We start from the raw sequence: 17,522 nt of genomic DNA on the forward strand, positions 1-17,522 counted from the left end.
TGATGTGGGAAAGGGTTACTTGATTGCACAGGAGTTTCGGGGTACCGCGCGCCGGGTGAAGCCGGGAGGGAATACTCAGGAGTCAGGGGAATGATAGTACGTGCTGACTGCTCACACGCCCGCCACGACGGGGTCCATTTGAGAGCAGTGCAGTCTTCGGCGTATCCATTTTGCATACACACACAACAAAATGTCGTCTACAGCCGAGCTTATTAAGCAGTGCAAAGTGAAGACCGCGAGCGTCAAGCGGCTTCACAAAGAGTTCCTTTACTATGAGAAGGAGCGCGATCGCGAGCAGGCGCGTGTCGACAAAATGAAGGCGGATAATGCTGATGCTAGCGACCTCAAGCAGGCGGTAAGCCCCGCGCGTCCGTTTGCAGGCGCGTCCCCGCCAATTTCGCTCACGCTTCTTGTGCTCGCAGGAAAACGTGCTGCAAGAGTCTGCTATGATGATTCCGCAAACACGACAGCGGTTGGAGGCAGCGGTGGCGGAGCTGCAGTCTTTCGTGGTGCGTCAAATTTCGACAGGGCAGGGCGCGCATGGAAGGGGCTCTGCTCAACCCCTCGATGCTAACCTGTCTCCGTTACCTCCTACCTGCAGAGCGAGAACGAGGAGGACGTGAAGGACACGGAGGAGCTCACGGCAGCGAAGGAGATGCTGGCGGAAATTGAGAAGTTGTTCAAGTGACATGCCGACCCGCGTTGAGCGTCTGTAGCGTTGCGATGACATGTGCGGAGCTGCACATGTGGGAAGGGGCTCATCTCGAGGTGTGAAATGGCAAGGGGAGGTGCGTGCGAGAAGAGCACAGGGCAGGAGGATGGCATGGAGGAAGACGTGGGCCGTGCCCGCGTTGACAACGCGGCATTTAGTGATACGTGATTACACCCACAAACTCAACCAAACACATATATGCATGTAGATAGCTGGGTAAATGGGACAGCTGTGTGCACAGCAGGGACTGCGTTTTACACACGCCACGGCTAAGGGACAGAGGCCTGGCGTGACCCTGTGTAATTGTCTGGCTTTGCGTGCACGTTTGTGCCATTGTGGCGCGGGCCGGTTTCTTGCACTTGGATTGGCGTGGAGCAAGGAACAGGCTACCATCCCATAAGCTCGAGGGATTCGATTGGGAAGCCGACCACGACTGCCGCCGGGGATGACGTCAGCCGTGCTCACCGGGGAAAGGGATGGGACCAGCCGGAGTGTGGGTCGAGCGCCTATATCAGTCTTCCAAACACCGGCAAAACGTGAACCTCAGCTTTGAACCAGCCCAACACGCGGCAGAGTAACAACTGCACTCCCCAGTCGCTAGCACTTTCATGCTACTGCTGCGCGCTGCAACCGCCCGTCTGCAGCTGTCCCAGTCGTCCTTGGCCGCCCGCGCCGCCCGCCCCCTGCTCGCCAGCTCCTCCTCCTACGCTTCCTCCGCGCCTGCTTCGCTGTTTGCCTCGCTCCGCGCCATGGCCACCACAATGGGCAGCCCCTCCATCATCTCGGTGCGTACGTGTAGACTGCGTGCGTGTGTTTTTTCACCGCAATGCGGGAGTGCGAGAAGGTGGCTGCAGCTTTTGTGGCCGGTGTGCGACACGGACCCACGGGGCACCGGCTGCGCGCTCTCACGGCGACACGGCGAATGCGCGAGCCCGGGTTGCTCCAGGCGCCACTCTGGTCGGCGGTATGCGGACCGGACAATAAGCTGAAGCACCGGGAGCACTACGGTACTCCTCGCAACCTGCTGCTTCGTGTGTTGCGTCTGCTGCTGACGGGTCGCCCCCGCACCTGCACGCGCCCTCTCTCCGCAGATGATCAACCAGGACCACGCCAAGTTCAAGAACCTGTGGAACGAGTACCAGGGCCCCAACATGAACGGCGAGATGAAGCAGAAGCGTGAGTGTGCGTGCGTGCGTGTGGGGGGAGGGGGAATGCCGCACGACGCTTGGCGGGGGAATGTCGTGGCAAGCAGCCCAGGGTAATACGATACTGCCCTGGACTCTTAACACGCCAGCTGCAGGGGCGGGCAGCGCAAGCGGGCACGAGGGTGAGGGTGAGAGGGCAAGGCGGCGCACCGCCCCCGTTACAACCGGGTACATGCGAGGCACCGGCTGGGCCGTCAGGGACTCGGGGGAAGCGCTGCCCTTGTGCCCGTGCTGTGCTGGCTAGCCTGCCAGCCCAGACAGCCCACCCGTGTCGTCACTGGCATCGTCCTGGCATCCCGCTCAACGCCCCCCTAGCTAGGCTCCGTTGCCACAGCATACGCCAGGTCGGTATAGTTTGGGCTGGTATCTGCAAACCCCCCCTGCCACCCCCTGCCCTCGCCCCCCTGCCCTCCCGTCCCGCAGTGGGCTGGGCGCTGATCCGCGAGATCGCCATGCACAGCAGCGCGGAGGAGGAGGTCATGTACCCCGAGGTGGGGGAGGGGGGGGAGGGGGCGTGCGTGTGTGTATGTGGGGGGGGGGGCTCTGCAGGGCAGCATGGCGTGTGTGTGTGTGTGTGTCGACAGGGCGTGGGCCAGTGGATGTGCACACGTGACTTGGTTGTGGCCGAGGTATGCATTCCCTGGCGGCTCAAGCTGTCCGAGCGCGCCGTCATCACGTCGCACGTGACATCCAGCCATCCCTTCTCCGCCACCACCCCACTGCTCCAGTCCCACCCCACCGCCTCCCCTCCCTCGTGCGCACACCACGCACCCTGCAGATCCGCAAGCGCCTTGGTGACCAGGCCGCTGACATGCTGCTGGGGCAGGACGGCCACCAGCACATCAAGGACCTGCTCACCGAGGTGCGGCGCACCGCGTGCGTGTGTAATTGTGTGTTTTTAAATGTGTGTGAGTGTGTGTGTGTGCGTGTGTGTGTATGTCTTTCTGTTTGTGTTTGTGTGTATGCGTGTGCGCGCGTAATTGTGTGTGTGTGTGTATGTGTGGTAAAGAGCACAGGGGGGAGGGGCGACATCGTGCATGCGAACGTGCGTGTGTTACAAACAAAGAAGCCCCGAACGTGAGTGTGTGTGTGACCGAGAGAGCACAAGGGAAGGAAACAGGCACTGTGTTTGACACGCGCATAGGATGAAGGTTATAAACGGGGGACGGAGGAGGAGTGTGTCGTCGCGCTGGTAGCGCGGATGCTACCAGCATGCCTCTTCGCATCCCTGCCCTCCCCTCCCCTCTGTCCTCCCTTGCACCCCCCCCCCCTCGCACACACAAACACACACACACACACACACACACACACACACACACACACACACACACACACACACACACACACACACACACACACACACACACACACACACAAACTCACACACCACCACCGACCCCACAACCCTGCCACCAGCTGGACCGCATGACGGTGGAGAAGGACGGCGAGGCCGCCTACACAGCCAAGCTCAAGCAGGCCATGGACGTGAGTGGAGGGGAGGGGAGGGGAGGGCGGGTTATGTGCCCGAGCCCAACAGGTTCCATGAGTCAAGGGCGGGGGATGACGGTAGGGAGGGTGGCGGAGTGGCTGCCTGGCTTGCGGGGTGGCTTGCGGGGTGTGTGGGGGTGGTTGACTGGGTGGTGCGTGATGGATGGGTGTGGTCGCACATGCGATGTCCCATTGTGCACTCGTGTGTCACACACGCACACGCCCTTCCTTTGTGCTTTCTCCCCCCACGCACCCTGCACGCCTGCACGCAGCATCTGTACCACCACATCGACGACGAGGAGAACAAGGTCTGGCCGCAGTTCTGCGCGCTGCCCGGTGTGGACGCTGACCTGCTCTCGCACCTGGGCAAGAAGTTCGAGGGAGCCAAGGCGCACGCCGTCACGCGGTGGGGCGGGGGAGCAGGGGGCGGGGCAGGGGGGGGGGGGCAGGCGTGGGGTTCAGGAGGGAGGGCGGGAGGGAGCGCGTGCTGTGGGGTTTGTGGCGTGGGGCGTGAAGTGGGAGGGACAGGTGGGAGGGAGCGACTGGAGGATTGCTGTGTGTGGGCTGGTCAGTACCGTAGTTTGGGCGTTGCCCAGGAGGGGGCCAGTATGTCGTGCTGCTGAGAAACGCTGTGCAATGGGGTGGGTGACGTGCTGTTGCGAGGCGGATGTGTCCGATAGGAAAGAGCCTGTGCTGCTCACGCCCCGCCGCTCTGCCCTCGCGCAGCCCCCACCCCTGGGCTCCCAACAAGCCGCCGCTCAACGTCATTGCCAACATGGCCACTGCGCCGCTGGATGCCGCCGCCGACATGTGGCGGTGAGGCAGGGAGGAGGGGCGTGCAGGGAGGAGAGGGGGTTGGTGTCAGGACTCAGGAGCAGAAACAGAGACGGGTGTTTACTGCATGTGCACAGGGCATGCTAGAAGCCCTAAGGGCCGAGTGAGAGACCCGTGTTGTGGTCTCGCAACTCCGGGGTTACACTGTGGGTCCACAAGTTGTACATATGCGCGTGCCTGTCCTATCGTCCTTTTCGCAGGTTCGCCGGCCACCCGCCCACCATGTGAAGCGGTATTGGGGAGTGGAAGGTGATTCGAGCAATCCCATTGAGCCGCTTGCCGCTGAGCTGGCGATGGTGTGTCAGACTGCTGCTAGGAAGGACAGCGTGTGGCACGTGTCTGCGGTTTCAGCGGCATGTGGCATGCGGCAACGCATGATGTGATGCTCGGCCACAGCCGAGCAAAAATATGGCTATTTTGTCCTGACATTGAGCGGGTGGTAGTTGTCAGCCTGGTTGGCAGCATGGTCGGGCATGTAGGAAAGTAGGAAACGCGGCTTTTGGATGGAGGAGCAGTTGAGGAGATGATTGGTTCGGTCGCAGTACGGATGCCCCGCCACAAGACCAGAGTGAGGTAGATAGCAGTTGGAGCTGAGACTGGGTCCGCATTGCGTGTAACCCAGGCAGACCTAGTGGCAGGCAGTCGTGGAGGTGCGTGCGGAAACAGGTCGCAACTTCGTGAAATACATTCTTTGAAAGTAGCCTTCGCCCGGTGTACTTTGCCATCAGGGGTCGTATCTTGTTTTTGGGGTAATGGTCTAGCCCCAGACAAAAATGGCCGGGTGGCCGCCGTCTTTTGTCTGGGCGGTTTGGGGGCTTCTCCATAGGAATTCGCCCCAAACCCGGGCCACCAAAGTCTCGCCCCAGACATTAGCACCCAGGAGGAATGTCTAGGAAACGGCCAAAATGGCCAAGTAATGGAGACATTAAGATAGGAGCCCTGTTTGCCATGTTCCGTCACAAGCCATAAAAAAACATTCGACTCGACAAAAGGACATGGTCTACCGGTATCAGCCCACTCCTCCCTGACCATTGAAAGGAACCCGTCACCCGCCCGGCACATCAAACGTGGTCATGTGTGCACACACGTCCAAGCAACACGCTAATATTGTACATGCGGCACACATCATGCGCACAGTCTTTGACACGTTACTTGCAAATGTTGTCTACTTGATCACGAAGGTTGGCCCCCAAGCACGGTCAGTAATGTCTCCCGGAGTCCAGGAGCATGATGGGTCTTCGTTAGTAAGCGGCCATGTGTTCACGCGAATCCCACAACAATTCAACGCTACCGCCTACGTTAACCTTCGGAACACCGATTAAGTGTCATTTGACATGTGCAATGCAAGTGTCTTAAGTAATACTTTCAGTCACACGAATGCATTTGGGTCGCAACAAATCGCTCTTGGTCCTTAGCCATATAGGAACAGCGGCTCACAGCCTGCCCCGCCCACGCCCCAACCCGCCCTTCGAACTGTCATCCACAAGCACGCCGTGTGGCCCGTCTAGTGCTGCTGCTGTGACAGCTCCACTTCGCCAGCGCGGCCACCGCCTGCGGCTGAACCACTGTCGCCGTTGTGTGGCTTAGCTGCAGGCGCCACCATCACCGCCGCCGCCGCCGTCGTGGTCGCCGCATGCAGTGCAGCCGGGGCCGGCGACCCCGGGGACGCAGGCACCATGCGTGCCGACGCCGACACACGCGGCGGCTGCTGCCCCTCCGCCGCACCGCCGCCGGCACCCGCGTCGCTCCGGGCCTGCAGCGTCACCACGCGCCTCACCTCCCGCTCACCCCCGCCTGCGCCCCCGCCTCCGCCTCCGCCCCCACCTTCAGCAGCCCCACCCGCCTGCGGCAACATCGGCAGCTGCTGCTGCGGCGGCGCCTGCGCCGGCACCGCCTGCTTGCCCGCTCCCGCTCCCGCGCCCGCCCACGGCGTCACCGGCGTCGGCAAAGACGCCTCTCTGGGCACCGGCGGCGGCGCCAGCGTCAGCGGCGGCGCCGGCGGCGGCTGCCAGGAATGCAGCACAGCTCCGTTCTCGCCGGTGACGCGGCGGGGCTTCACGCTTATGACACCACGCGGGCCCCCGAATCGGTCCACACCGAGGGAGGCCATGCTGTCGGCATGGACTAGCGGCCGCTCACGCAAGCAGAAGGAGCGCTGGCGCGCCACCGCCGGCTGCAGGTCGTCGTCGTCAAAGATGTCCGGCCACTCCTGTTGTGGGCGGGAAATAAAATATTCGACAGAGCCCGGCGAGGACACTCAAATGCTGGCAGAGTAAGCGAGTAATAATTACACGAAAAGTACGCTGCATTCATCGGCTAAAGCGTTTATCCACAGTTGCTGGTTGTGGCCGGTTGCGCCCCCTTCCTACCCACCGCCTTGCCGCCCCGCCCCTCCCGCCCCTCCCTTGCAACTGACGCCTCTGCCTGTGATCTGCTAGTTTGGCTTGGTTTGGTTTTAATTTGGGCTGGTACATACTAACATACAATCCCCCCCTCCCTCCCCATCCCGCCAGCCAGCCCCATCCCTCCTTCCCCTCACACACACTCACCGCAATGAGCGCGTCCACGTCCTCCCGCACCAGCACCAGCACCTCACTGGGTATTGCCGCCAGTACACTGTTAAGACGCGGCAGCCCCAACAGGCAGCTGGCGAAGCCAAAGTGGCCGCCGGGCTGCGGGGTTGGAGCCAGGAGTAGGGAGGTCGGGGCCTGCCTTCAGCATCCAATCAGACAGCCACAGGGGGCATAGCCGTACATAAACAAAGCCCCACAACGGACCAACCGAAATCCCCACCCACAAAATACACGCGAGCTCCTCTCCTCCCCTCCCCTCCCCTCCCCTCCCCTCCCCTCCCACCTTGATTGTGCCGAGCGGCACCACCACGGGGTGCATCACGTGGCGCCCGCCGCCCTTGGCATGGCCCGGCGTCGCCCGCGCCATACCCGGCAGGTACGCGGGCGGCGGCACAGCCGACAACACACTCAACAGCACGTCTTGACGCGGCGCCTTGCCGGCGCCCCGGCCGGCCTTGCCTCGGCCACTTCCGCTGCCTTCTCTGTCTCCGTCCCCGCCGCCGCCGCCGCCTGCGGCGGCCGCGGCGGCGGCTGGCGCCGCCGGCGCCGACGCGGCGTGCTCCAATGCGTAGGTGGGGGTGGTGGTGGTGTGCGGCCCGGGTGCGGGTGCGGGTGCGGGTAGGGGGCCGGAGGTCGGAGCGGCGGGCAGGTGCTCCTGAGTGGCCGCCGGTGTAAGTATATGAGGCGTGACGCTGTGCTCGGGCGTCGCCGCGCCCGCCGGCGTAGCGGCTGCTGCTGCTGCTGCTGCTGCTGCTGCTGCTGCTGCTGTTGCTGTTGTTACCTCGGGAGCTGCCGAGCCTGCGAAGCTAGCGACGCGGTCGGCGACGGCATCCAACAGGGACGATGCCGGCAGCAGCAGCGGCCCGCTGGGCGGCCCGGGCGCGGCGCGGGAGGCCATGCGGGCGATGCTGGTGGGGAGGGCGCGACCGAAGATGCGCGACATGACGGTCAGGTGCTTGCGCCCGGCGCCGTGCTTGCGGCCGGGGGTGTGGCGGTGGGTGCCGGCTGCGTCGTGGGCTCCGTGGGGCTCTGGCAGCACCTCGCGCTGCACCCTCAGCTCGCCGACTGCGGGGGGAGGGGGGAAGGGGGTTGCGAGGTTAAAACATGGGGGGTTACATTCATGGTTCGTTAGGTAGGACGGGGGAAAGTAGCAATCGTGGGGAGCCATTCGTGCGAACGGTTTGGGGGGTTGCAAGGATATTGGAAAAGCGGTACAGGATGCACTGAAGACCGCAGACGAAGGGGGGGCGGGCGGGAGGAGAGGGAAGCGGGAGTGGCAGAGCAGGGGCTAAGCAGGTTGCCGCGCACAGGCCTGAGAAACAAATCCCCCGCGTGGGAGCAGCGCAGGCTGGGTTCAGAGGGGCCATACACAGTGCCGGATTGGGGAGTACGGCACCACACACGGTGTCAACGACACGCCGCGCGGCGTGCGCTGCTGCTCACCCGACAGGAAGTATATCTCCCGGCCGATCTCGCCCTCGTGTACGACGTACTCTCCCTTGTCGTACAGCCTCATCTTGAGCCGCAGCAGCAGGTCCACCACAAACTGGGGCGGCCGCGTCTGCGGGGTAGTGGAGGGGATGCGGTGGTGGTGGTGGTGGTGGTGGTGGTGGTGGTGGTGGTGGTGGTGGTGGTGGTGGTGGTGGTGGTGGTGGTGGTGGTGGCACACATGGGGTGGTGGTGGCGGCAACAGCCAGGTGGTGCGGTCCCCGCCCACCCGCCCCGCACCGTGCACTCACTCACCTGCATGAACGGCACCTTCTTGACAGTTTCGGCGTACAGCGTGAGAGTGACCTCTGTGCGCAGCACGCGCGGCAGGCCTGCACGGGCGGTGTGGTGGGGCGTGACGGCGTGCGATTGCGTTTGTGTGACCAGGCAGGGCGCGCCAGAGAGCACAAGGCAGACCAGAAAGAGAAGCACAAAAGGACCGCGTACGCGCGCGCGTTTGTGTGGGTTGTTGCGTTTGCATGTACATCGGTGTTTGCACCCACACCCACTCCGCTCACAATGCTTGATTGTACCGCGCCTCCCTCCCTCCGTGCCTCCCCCCCGCCCAACCAACCAACCCCACAGCCGCCTATCCCCCCCACCGCCCGCCACGCTCTCCTCGCTCTATTGCATTGGGTTTGGTTTGGTTTAGTTTGGGCTGGTATCTACAACCCCCCACCGCCCCCTCCCCCTCCTCTCCCCCACCTCGTATGACCTCGAGGTCGTTGTCCCCCAGCGTGCGGCCCATGCAGCTGTCGTGGTAGCGCCGCAGCTGTCGGGCGGTGTGGGAGCGGATGCGGCGCTTGCGGATGAACTGGAACACGTCCTGACGCCGCTGGGCCAGCTCCGCCTGGCGAGGGGGGGGGCGGGGGGTGGGTGGGTGGGTGGGTGGGTGGGTGGGTGGGTGTGGTGGTGGGTGGGGTGCGTCAGCGCAAACAGGCTGAAGGAGGAAGAATGTGTTGTGTAGGGCACAGGAAGCAGGTGTGTGTATGAGAGTTTAGGAGTTTGGAGCTGCCATGCGAGCGCGGACTCCCATTTGTGAGAGGGTGCTGGATGAGGCGGGAACAGGCGCCCCTGCTGCGAATGTATGTGTAGCCCCCCTTCCCCCCGCAGGCGTGCCCCGGCATCCCCTTTTCCCCCGTCCCCACCACGACCTCCTTGGTTCTCGTCACCCTCTCCCACCAAACCCTCCCTCCCTCCCCCCCACCTCCATGCCGCCGGTGCCTCCCATGTAGGCCGCCACAGCGCCCATGAACCAGCCCACCATCACAATGCCCAGGATGGCCGTGGCGATGGCCCAGATCTGTGTGTATGTGTGTGTGTGTGTGGGGGGGGGGTTTACATGCATTAAGTTTACGAAGTGAAGTCGTAGCCAGGGGGGGGGTCCATGCATGTTATATTCAGACGAGAGGGCGTAGCCAGGAGCAATGGTACAGGTGTCACGTAGTCGTCCAGCGGGGGGGGGGGGAGAGGGTCGGGGGAGCGCGCGGCGACGGGGTGGAAGGCGGTTCACCGCGGCAGGGGGCCGGGCACGACCCGTGTGTGCCGCTGCGTTGGCTCGTCCATGTCCCTTACCACACATATACACACGCACACACAAACACACACACACACACACACACACACACACAGGGCGGGCCTTCGTTTTGCTTTTCAATCACACGCTCTACGCCCCTCCTTCCGCCCGCTTGCCCCCCCCCATCGCGCCTCTCACCTTGTCCGCGATGTTCACTACCGCCACATCGCCGTAGCCCACCGTGAGGAAGGTGTACATGGTGAAGTACAGAGACACCATGTACCTGTGCGTGTGTGCGTGTGTGTGGGAGGGGGGGGACAGGCAAGAGAAGGGAGTGACTGAAAAGTACAAGTATGAAGTGCCAGGGGAGGGGCGTGCGGGCAGATGTGGAGCTGGGGGCAGACGTCCCTGCACGGTGAAATGCCGGCGTCCAGGGGTGGCGCCGTGTGTGGCGGTGGGGTTGAGATGGTTGGTGTTGGCTGGTCGGGGCCTTTCCCTGCTCGCCCGCCCCCTGCTGCTCCTCGCCCTCCCCCCCCCACACCTCATCCCTCCTGCGCCCCCGCGGCTCCGCCCCCCTCCCCTCTACCCGCTGTTCCTACCGGACGTCAGCATTTCACATAGTTGCAACTTCACCGCTCCGTTCTCCGGATGAACGGCTGCCCCTCCCCCTACTTCCATCTTGATACACACCGTTCGCATGAACGGCTACCCCCCTCCCCCATACAATACTCATCAACGCCTACCCCCCACGGCTAACCCCCCTGCCCCCGCCTCCCCCCGCCTCCCCCTGCCCGCCTGCCTCCCCCCACACCTGGCCGGCGCCTCCATGTCCTGCAGACCCTCCGCCAGCACCCAGCTGGGCACGTCCGTGTCTGTGAAGTTCTCCGTGACCACCACCCCCACGTAGTAGTAGTAGCACGACATGTGGTGCATCGTCACGAACAGCGCCGTCAGCAGCACCTGGGTGGTTGGGGGTGAACGAGGGTGTGTGGGTGTGTGGGTGTGTGGGCGTATGGGTGCGGGTGTATGGGGGTGGGTGTATGGGTGTGGGTATGGGTTGCGGGGGTGTGGGTCTGAGTAGGGGTGCGGGCGGGGTGTGGGGCGGGAGCGGGGAGGGAGGAGCGGTCAGGCGGGATCGGGGAGGGTGGAGCGGGGCGGGAGCAACGGTCAAGGCAGGCAAACGGGTGGCACCGACTTGGCCCCACACCCCACACCTACGGCACACACAGACCGCACACCCGGCCGCACATACGGCAGCCTCTCACCAGCAGCGGCACCAGACCCTTGCGTTTGAACACCTTCGCCTCCAGATAGGCGTTCACGTTGTTGCTCTGTGAGGGGAGCGCGCAGCGCGGAGCCAACAAGCGGGGCAAAAAAGGAATGACCACCATTCCAGCAGCAGCGCCGTGCTCGGGCGGCGTGGGGACGGGTCGCGTTGCGCTCCCACCCGCAAAACGTGCCGTGACGTGACGTGACGTGCCCCATCCGGGCGACCCAACTTACCCCCCCAAGCGACTTCCCACGGCCCTTGCGCCACTGGCCCCGGCCCCTCGCCCACCCCGCCTGCCCCCTGTCGCTACACTTGTGCAAGCAAAGGCCCACCAGCGCGCCCCACCACCCATCCATCCAGCCATGCGGCCCCAGCCAAGCAGTGCGGGGGGCGGGCTCACCGCGATAATGTGCGGCATGCGCAGCATCTTGGTCAGCCGCGTCAGGCGGAACAGCAGCACAGGCCGCGAGAAGGGGTTGCCATCTGCGGGACGAGGAAAGCAAAGGAGGCAGGTGTCCAGCGCTTCGGAAAGCGGCTCCAACGGGCTGCCCACGAGAATGCATAAGAGTGCGTGAGAGTGCATGCGTGAAGCGTGGAGACTAGCACGTGCAACAGGCCAAACGGCCAGCCAAGGCAATGATGCACATAACAGGTCATGGATCATCCCTGATGTTTTCAGACACAGGGACACACAACACAACACAGCTGGATGTCTCCATCCCGCAAGCCCGCATTTGCCAACCCCACGACCCCATGACTCACGCTCGTAGATGTTGATGATCGTCAGGAAGGGGATGCACGCCAGCATGTCTAGCACACCCCACCTGTGTCAACAAAGGGGCTGGCTAACTGGCTTGCAAGTTGGTCGGAACGGGCAGGGCACTGTATCGGTCCTCGATCCCAGGCGCTTCCGCCACCCCCCCATCACCACCCCTGGCTCTTGGTTTACTCGTCTTCGGAATAATCTAAACCCCCCATCTCTCCATCCCCAATCCACGGCTAACCCCCCCTGGCTTACTTGGGATGGGACTAAACTACCTGGTCTCCATGAACGGCCACCCCCCCCCCACTGCGTAAACTTAATGCGTGTAACCCCCCTTTGAGTCGCAGCCGTGCATCCGCGCGTCCTGCAACCCTCCCAGCCCCGGAAGGGCTCACGCACGTGCGCATGTAGACTCGTGCGATGGCGGTGCGGCTGGCCTTTACCCTGAAGTCGTCACACATGATGGCTGTGCGGAAATACATCAGCACATCCAGCATGCATAGCAGGTCGATGGCGAACTCGAAGCGGCCTGCGACACGGGTTGCGTTCCATTGCGGTGTGTAGTGCCATGTAGCCTGTGTTGTGTTGTGTTGTGCTTGGCGAAACACCGGCAGTGTTTTTGTTGTATGGACTCCGATGTTGAGCAGGGTTCTTTCCACTTGGCGCTCGCACACAGCCTTCAATATATTACATGCGTCCTGCACACGCTCTCACTCCCCCCTCCGATGAGGGCCCTCCCGCCGCCCAATCACCGGCCCACCCACCCAGCCGTGTGGAGATGCGCATGTTGTCCACGAACACGATGAGCAGCGGGGTGACCAGCAGGATCCAAGTGTTGATGCCGAGGTACAAGAAGTCCCATAGCACCTGTGCACACATGCGCACACACAAACACGCGGGCTTGAGTTTCGTGTTGTAAGACACCATACGCGCAAACACACACACACACACACACACACACACACGCACACGCGCACACATGCGCACACACACACACAGAGGCGAGGGTTTGTTCCGTTTGTTTTTGTGTTTAACACACACACACACACACACACACACACACATACACACGCACACGCGCACACATGCGCACACACACACACAGAGGCGAGGCGGGGTAGGCCAGGGGTTTAACCGTTCATACAGGACGGTGCGGTCAGAGGCACGGTTTGGAGGGGCACAGGCGGCAGGGGCATCGGCGGACAACCACAAGGAAGAGAGGGCTGGGCGCCGCAAGGGCTCTGGCTGGCAGCTGTTGCCTGGTGGACACCCGGGTACCGCTGGTACCCCGTGTTTCAGCCTCCGGCCTGTGCCTCCTGGCCCCCACCCCCGCCCGTAGACACCATCCCCACCTCACAGGCCCCCAACACACCAGGACCCCGCCACCAACCAACCCCCCTCCTCAAACGCCTGCCTCTCAAACGCCTCGAACGCGCCAAACCGCAACCCCCGCGGCCCTGCTGCCCCCCTGCCCCCAGCCTCCTCCCACCTTGAACATGGAGTTGGGGTGCACCGGGTCTAGGAAGATGATGCGCAGGTAGTTGGACACGGATGGGGCCAGGTAGTAGTGCACCTGTGGGTGGGGGAATACATTCATGATTGTTCAAGAAGTGGGGGAGGGGGCTGTAGATACCCGCGCAAACTCAACCGAGCCTTACGCAAAGGAGCGAGGAGGTGGCCTCAGAAAGTGGGGGCCCGGGGTGCAAGGGTACATGCCGGCCTCTGCACGCAAGCCACGCACGCACCTCACGTCCAGCATCTGCCGCCGCACAACCCACGGCCCTCCAACCCACAGCCCTCGGCGCCACACAGCCGTCCACTCCATCAACCCCCACCCCCTCCACCAACCCACCACCTCCATCAACCCACCTTGAGACCCGGCCCCGCGCCAAAGGCCGTGGCCACATCTGCCACATCTCTCAACATGTCTGTGGGGTTGAGCTCCTCCCCCACCGCCTTCGCCAGCTCCGCCGCCGGCGCCACTGCGTGCGCCATCACGCTCAGCGCGCCACTGCCTGCAGCCTCCGAGAACCGCCGACTCGCGGCCAACGCCTCCGACACACGCGCCAGCGAGAAGCGCTGCGCCGGCCGCCGCCGGGAGGCCGTGTCGGCTGCGGACCCAGCGGCGCCGATTGGCCCCGATGTGGCGGCGCCGCCGCCGCCATCGCTGCCAAGCCCTCCGACACGTGCGCCGGCGGCGGGCGGCTGCCGTCCTGCGCTGCCGCGGCTGCCGCGCTCCGCGCCCGCCTCTGCCTCGCCCCTGCCGGCCCCTGCGCGGGCGCCGCTGCCGCTACCGCTGCGGCTGCCGCTGGCCCGGTGGTCGTGGTTTGCATGGTGGCCATGACGGGGATGGCCACTGTGTGGCGAGTCCAGCTGGTCTCCTGCCATCGGTGAGTCCGATCCACCGCTGCCACTGCTCGCCGCCACCTCCTGCATCGCCGACCCAACCAGTTCCGCCCGCCGCGGTGACGCCAGCTCGGGCGTTGCCATCCCAATCGCAACCTCCCCACTGCACTGCCTGCCCTCGTCTCCCCGCCCACCCGCCTCCTCCTCGCCCGCCTCGCCGCGCCGCTCCCGCTCCTGCTGCCGGTCCCGCTCCTGCGGCCGCGGGCTGACATCCCCGCCGCCGCCGCCGCCGCCGCCGCCGCCGTCCTCGTCACCGTCGCCCCGCTCCGCCGCCACCTCCTGCGCGCGGTCCTGCATGTCTCGGATAAAGCGCCGAGTCTCATCCTCTGCATCCCTGAAAGGGTCAGAGTGCGTGGTTCCGGGCATGCCTAGTTAGGCGGCACGCACGGTACGGCACGCACGCAAGGTACACAACTATACAAGCAACACGCCTTCAACCCCCCAGTGCTACCCCCGGCGAGGGCAACGGCGCCCAGAACCCCGGACTCACTGCAGTGTGCTCTCCTCGGTCTCAAACTGCTCGAATGAGAATTTGAAGAACGCCTGCAGCTTCACTATGGCCGGGGCGCGGCGCATCTGCACACGTGCGCGCGAGCATGGGGGTCGGGGGCCGCGTGACGGGTGTCGGGAGCGGGAGTCGGGTTGCGGTGCATCAACGGGTTGGCACTGGGAAGCTCGGCTAGCGGCCGTGTCAGCCTCCCTCCTGGCTTCAGCAGGACGTGCGCGGGCTGTAGCCTCCTCCCAACCCTACGTGCGCGGGCTGTAGCCTCCTCCCCACCCTACGTGCGCGGGCTGTAGCCTCCTCCCCACCCTACGTGCGCGGGCTGTGGCCTCCTCCCACCCTACGTGCGCGGGCTGTAGCCTCCTCCCAACCCTACGTGCGCGGGCTGTAGCCTCCTCCCAACCCTACGGGCGCCTTCAACGGAGTGCTACGGGGCCGCATGAGGCATGCCAGCAGACACGATTTTGACCCAGTGCACTGACTGCACTTCAACCCTGTTGTCCTGAGGAACACCCACCCAACCACGCGATCACACGCGCACATCCCTCCCGCCCACCCAAACGCTTTCCCTCACAGGGCCCGCACCCCATTCCCGCCCCCCAACCCAACCCCAACCCCAACCCCAACCCCAACCCCAACCCCCAACCCCATTCCCGCCCCCATTCCCGTCCCCCAACCCCAACCCCAAACCCCACATCCCCCGGCACCCACCTGGGCTGATGCGGTGGGCATCCATGACCTGAGGACCGTCCACAGCCACTTCTCCTCCTTGAGCCCCGTAGACTCGCTGACCTGCGTGCCCGGCCGGGGAACCAGATGGGGTTCGAGTCAGGCACGCGGCGAGGCGCGCTGCCAGCGCTGCTGGTGACCCCACGCCCCCAAAGCCCCCCCCTGGCCCCCCCCGGGGCTTTATTGTTCGGCCCGGGCACGACACTCCCCCGGGGCAGAGTGCCCCGCTGGCCCCACACGTCCGGCCGCCCCATACCCCACGCCCATACCCCCTGCTTGAGCTTCCCGGCCTCAGTGCAATCGCGCCGCCGAGGCCCCTACCCCTCAACCCAGACACGCACCGCACACGGCAGACACAGCGGCCCCAGGCCAGCCGCGCCCGGACTGCACGTGGCCGTACACGTTTATGGCCTGGCAGGTAACCCCCGCCCCCGCCCCCCGTCCATCCCAGGGACACGCGGCACGCCCCTGCCTACACGCCGCCTGCCCCTCCCTCCCCCCGCCACCTCCTCAAGTCCCACTCACGGTGGTCATGGTCAAGGAGCTGTCCTGACGTGTCACGGCATCCGTGGGCTCCGAGTGCCCAAGGTGGAGCCGCTTGAGCGGGTCATTCGCGCGGGCGCGGCGACTGGGCAGTAGGTTGAGAAGGGACGTGCTCGGGGCCTTCCACCATGGCTCGGACCGGGCTTGGGAGCCAGCGCCCTCATCAACGCGGGGAGGCGCGGAAACGGCCTGAGCTAATCGGTGTGTTCCCGCGGCCCTCGCCCCTCCTGTCGCACGCCCGCTGGCGTTGTCTGCGGCGCCAGTGACTGGCGGGGTTGTCGATGACCGCCCAGTCGCCTGACCCGCCCCACGTCCTGCCGAAGCAGACATTCCTGCTCTTCAAAATCCAGCTATATATTGCTCAGGCGACAGTTGTTTTGAGAAGCAGTCGCTTTGTTGCTTTCTGCCTGCTAGAGCGCGACACCTCATAAACTGTTTCGAGCTTTAAGAGGCCAAAGGCAGGTGTTGGCTTAACTGCAAGGAACCCCGGCCCGTTGCCGGTGCCATGCCTGTATTCATTGAAGTGTATCCTCCAAGACGCATTCCATCTGTATCACGTTTACTTCTATAGTCATATTGCTACCCTCAGCAAGCAGCGCTGCGAAGCTGGGGTGGCTCTGACAACTCTTCGCCGAAGACTGGAAGACCGTATTGTGTCAGTTGTGTGCCGATCCACATAACTTGGTATCGTTCAAATTGGGTCAACGGCACAGATACAGCGTCCAAATGTAATGCGGATTTTGCAGCCGGTGTCGCCGATGGCGGGCCGAAGCGGCGAAGCCGGCTGTGTATGATGAGAGGGCCCCCTGAACTACAGTCCAGCCCACGCGCCGGAATATCCATGGTGGGGCTGTGCGCGTTCGGTGGTACATGGGAGACAGGATGGACGTTCCCTGCTGATGGGTGGGAGGGGGCGGATGGGTGGGGTAGGCACAGTTCGTGAATGGGGAGCCGGAAGATGAGCCTGTTGCAGGGAGAGCTTGGACTTGCTGTACTTCCAGAGGAGAGTGAGGAGGGGTCCACGAAAAGTCCACCGGAGTGCAGAGCTGGCGTGTACACACGCCGATATAATATACAGTCTCATGCGTCTGACCATGTACGCCACTGGCTCTGTCAACCACGGTCAACCTGTCGTTTCAGCCGATTTCAGTTTTCGTTGTGAATTCGCAACTTGCGCTACTGACTGCCTACTCTCGTGCCGCCTGCAAGCCCACTCCGCCTTCCGCTCTGGTCTACGTACGCATTAGTTCCGCAACACTCGTCAATGAGCCCGTATGAGCCTTTAACCCGGCCCCGATAACCAGCCGCCGCTGCCTTCCACTCCTTTGGAAGCACTCGCAGGATCAGCCTTACACGACGGCATATGCTACGGAGACCCGGCCTGTGCGAAAGCCTTACTCCTGACCGCTCCTGACCTGTAGCGAAGGATGGACACGGCTTCCTGACTGCTGGCTCCACAGCCGCCTTGCAGCCTGCCCGCGGCTCGCACCGCC

At 63.9% G+C, this 17,522-nt stretch overlaps 3 protein-coding genes across 3 annotated transcripts; 2 read left to right on the forward strand and 1 right to left on the reverse strand.

Annotated features, from left to right (window-relative positions):
* Positions 1-99: 99 nt before the first annotated feature.
* Positions 100-1,027, forward strand: CHLRE_16g670800v5 (uncharacterized protein). Its single transcript, XM_001692066.2, has 3 exons — positions 100-355; positions 423-509; positions 602-1,027. Exons 1-3 carry the CDS (start codon positions 191-193, stop codon positions 686-688), a joined length of 339 nt encoding a protein of 112 aa, XP_001692118.1. The 5' UTR covers positions 100-190; the 3' UTR covers positions 689-1,027.
* A 232-nt stretch (positions 1,028-1,259) lies between these two features.
* CHLRE_16g670750v5 (uncharacterized protein) lies at positions 1,260-4,932 on the forward strand. Its single transcript, XM_043071155.1, has 8 exons — positions 1,260-1,497; positions 1,804-1,888; positions 2,341-2,408; positions 2,696-2,779; positions 3,334-3,402; positions 3,678-3,811; positions 4,132-4,221; positions 4,440-4,932. The coding sequence occupies exons 1-8, from the start codon at positions 1,321-1,323 to the stop codon at positions 4,465-4,467; spliced, it is 735 nt and encodes a 244-aa protein (XP_042915869.1). The 5' UTR covers positions 1,260-1,320; the 3' UTR covers positions 4,468-4,932.
* Positions 4,933-4,983: 51 nt separating this feature from the next.
* CHLRE_16g670754v5 (uncharacterized protein) lies at positions 4,984-16,729 on the reverse strand. The gene is made up of 19 exons (XM_043071156.1): positions 16,012-16,729; positions 15,469-15,549; positions 14,746-14,831; positions 13,719-14,589; positions 13,339-13,422; positions 12,614-12,716; positions 12,249-12,378; positions 11,849-11,910; positions 11,487-11,569; positions 11,082-11,147; positions 10,628-10,776; positions 10,015-10,099; positions 9,508-9,603; positions 9,006-9,150; positions 8,556-8,632; positions 8,256-8,373; positions 7,096-7,877; positions 6,789-6,911; positions 4,984-6,448 (listed from the first exon to the last, which is right to left on the reverse strand). Exons 1-19 carry the CDS (start codon positions 16,357-16,359, stop codon positions 5,744-5,746), a joined length of 4,194 nt encoding a protein of 1,397 aa, XP_042915870.1. The 5' UTR covers positions 16,360-16,729; the 3' UTR covers positions 4,984-5,743.
* Between the last annotated feature and the right edge of the window lie 793 nt (positions 16,730-17,522).

The sequence above is a fragment of the Chlamydomonas reinhardtii genome, chromosome 16, assembly GCF_000002595.2.
Source record: "Chlamydomonas reinhardtii strain CC-503 cw92 mt+ chromosome 16, whole genome shotgun sequence".
Lineage (NCBI taxonomy): Eukaryota > Viridiplantae > Chlorophyta > Chlorophyceae > Chlamydomonadales > Chlamydomonadaceae > Chlamydomonas > Chlamydomonas reinhardtii.

Coding starts and splice junctions, on each gene's coding strand:
- CHLRE_16g670800v5 (XM_001692066.2), top strand. CDS start 191: ATGTCGTCTACAGCCGAGCTTATTAAGCAGTGCAAAGTGAAGACCGCG. Junction 356..422: donor CTAGCGACCTCAAGCAGGCG/GTAAGCCCCGCG, acceptor TTGTGCTCGCAG/GAAAACGTGCTGCAAGAGTC. Junction 510..601: donor CGGAGCTGCAGTCTTTCGTG/GTGCGTCAAATT, acceptor TCCTACCTGCAG/AGCGAGAACGAGGAGGACGT.
- CHLRE_16g670750v5 (XM_043071155.1), top strand. CDS start 1,321: ATGCTACTGCTGCGCGCTGCAACCGCCCGTCTGCAGCTGTCCCAGTCG. Junction 1,889..2,340: donor CGGCGAGATGAAGCAGAAGC/GTGAGTGTGCGT, acceptor CCCGTCCCGCAG/TGGGCTGGGCGCTGATCCGC. Junction 3,812..4,131: donor AAGGCGCACGCCGTCACGCG/GTGGGGCGGGGG, acceptor GCCCTCGCGCAG/CCCCCACCCCTGGGCTCCCA.
- CHLRE_16g670754v5 (XM_043071156.1), bottom strand. CDS start 16,359: ATGTCTGCTTCGGCAGGACGTGGGGCGGGTCAGGCGACTGGGCGGTCA. Junction 15,550..16,011: donor GCTCCTTGACCATGACCACC/GTGAGTGGGACT, acceptor CCGGGCACGCAG/GTCAGCGAGTCTACGGGGCT. Junction 13,423..13,718: donor GCGCGGGGCCGGGTCTCAAG/GTGGGTTGATGG, acceptor CCCCACCCACAG/GTGCACTACTACCTGGCCCC.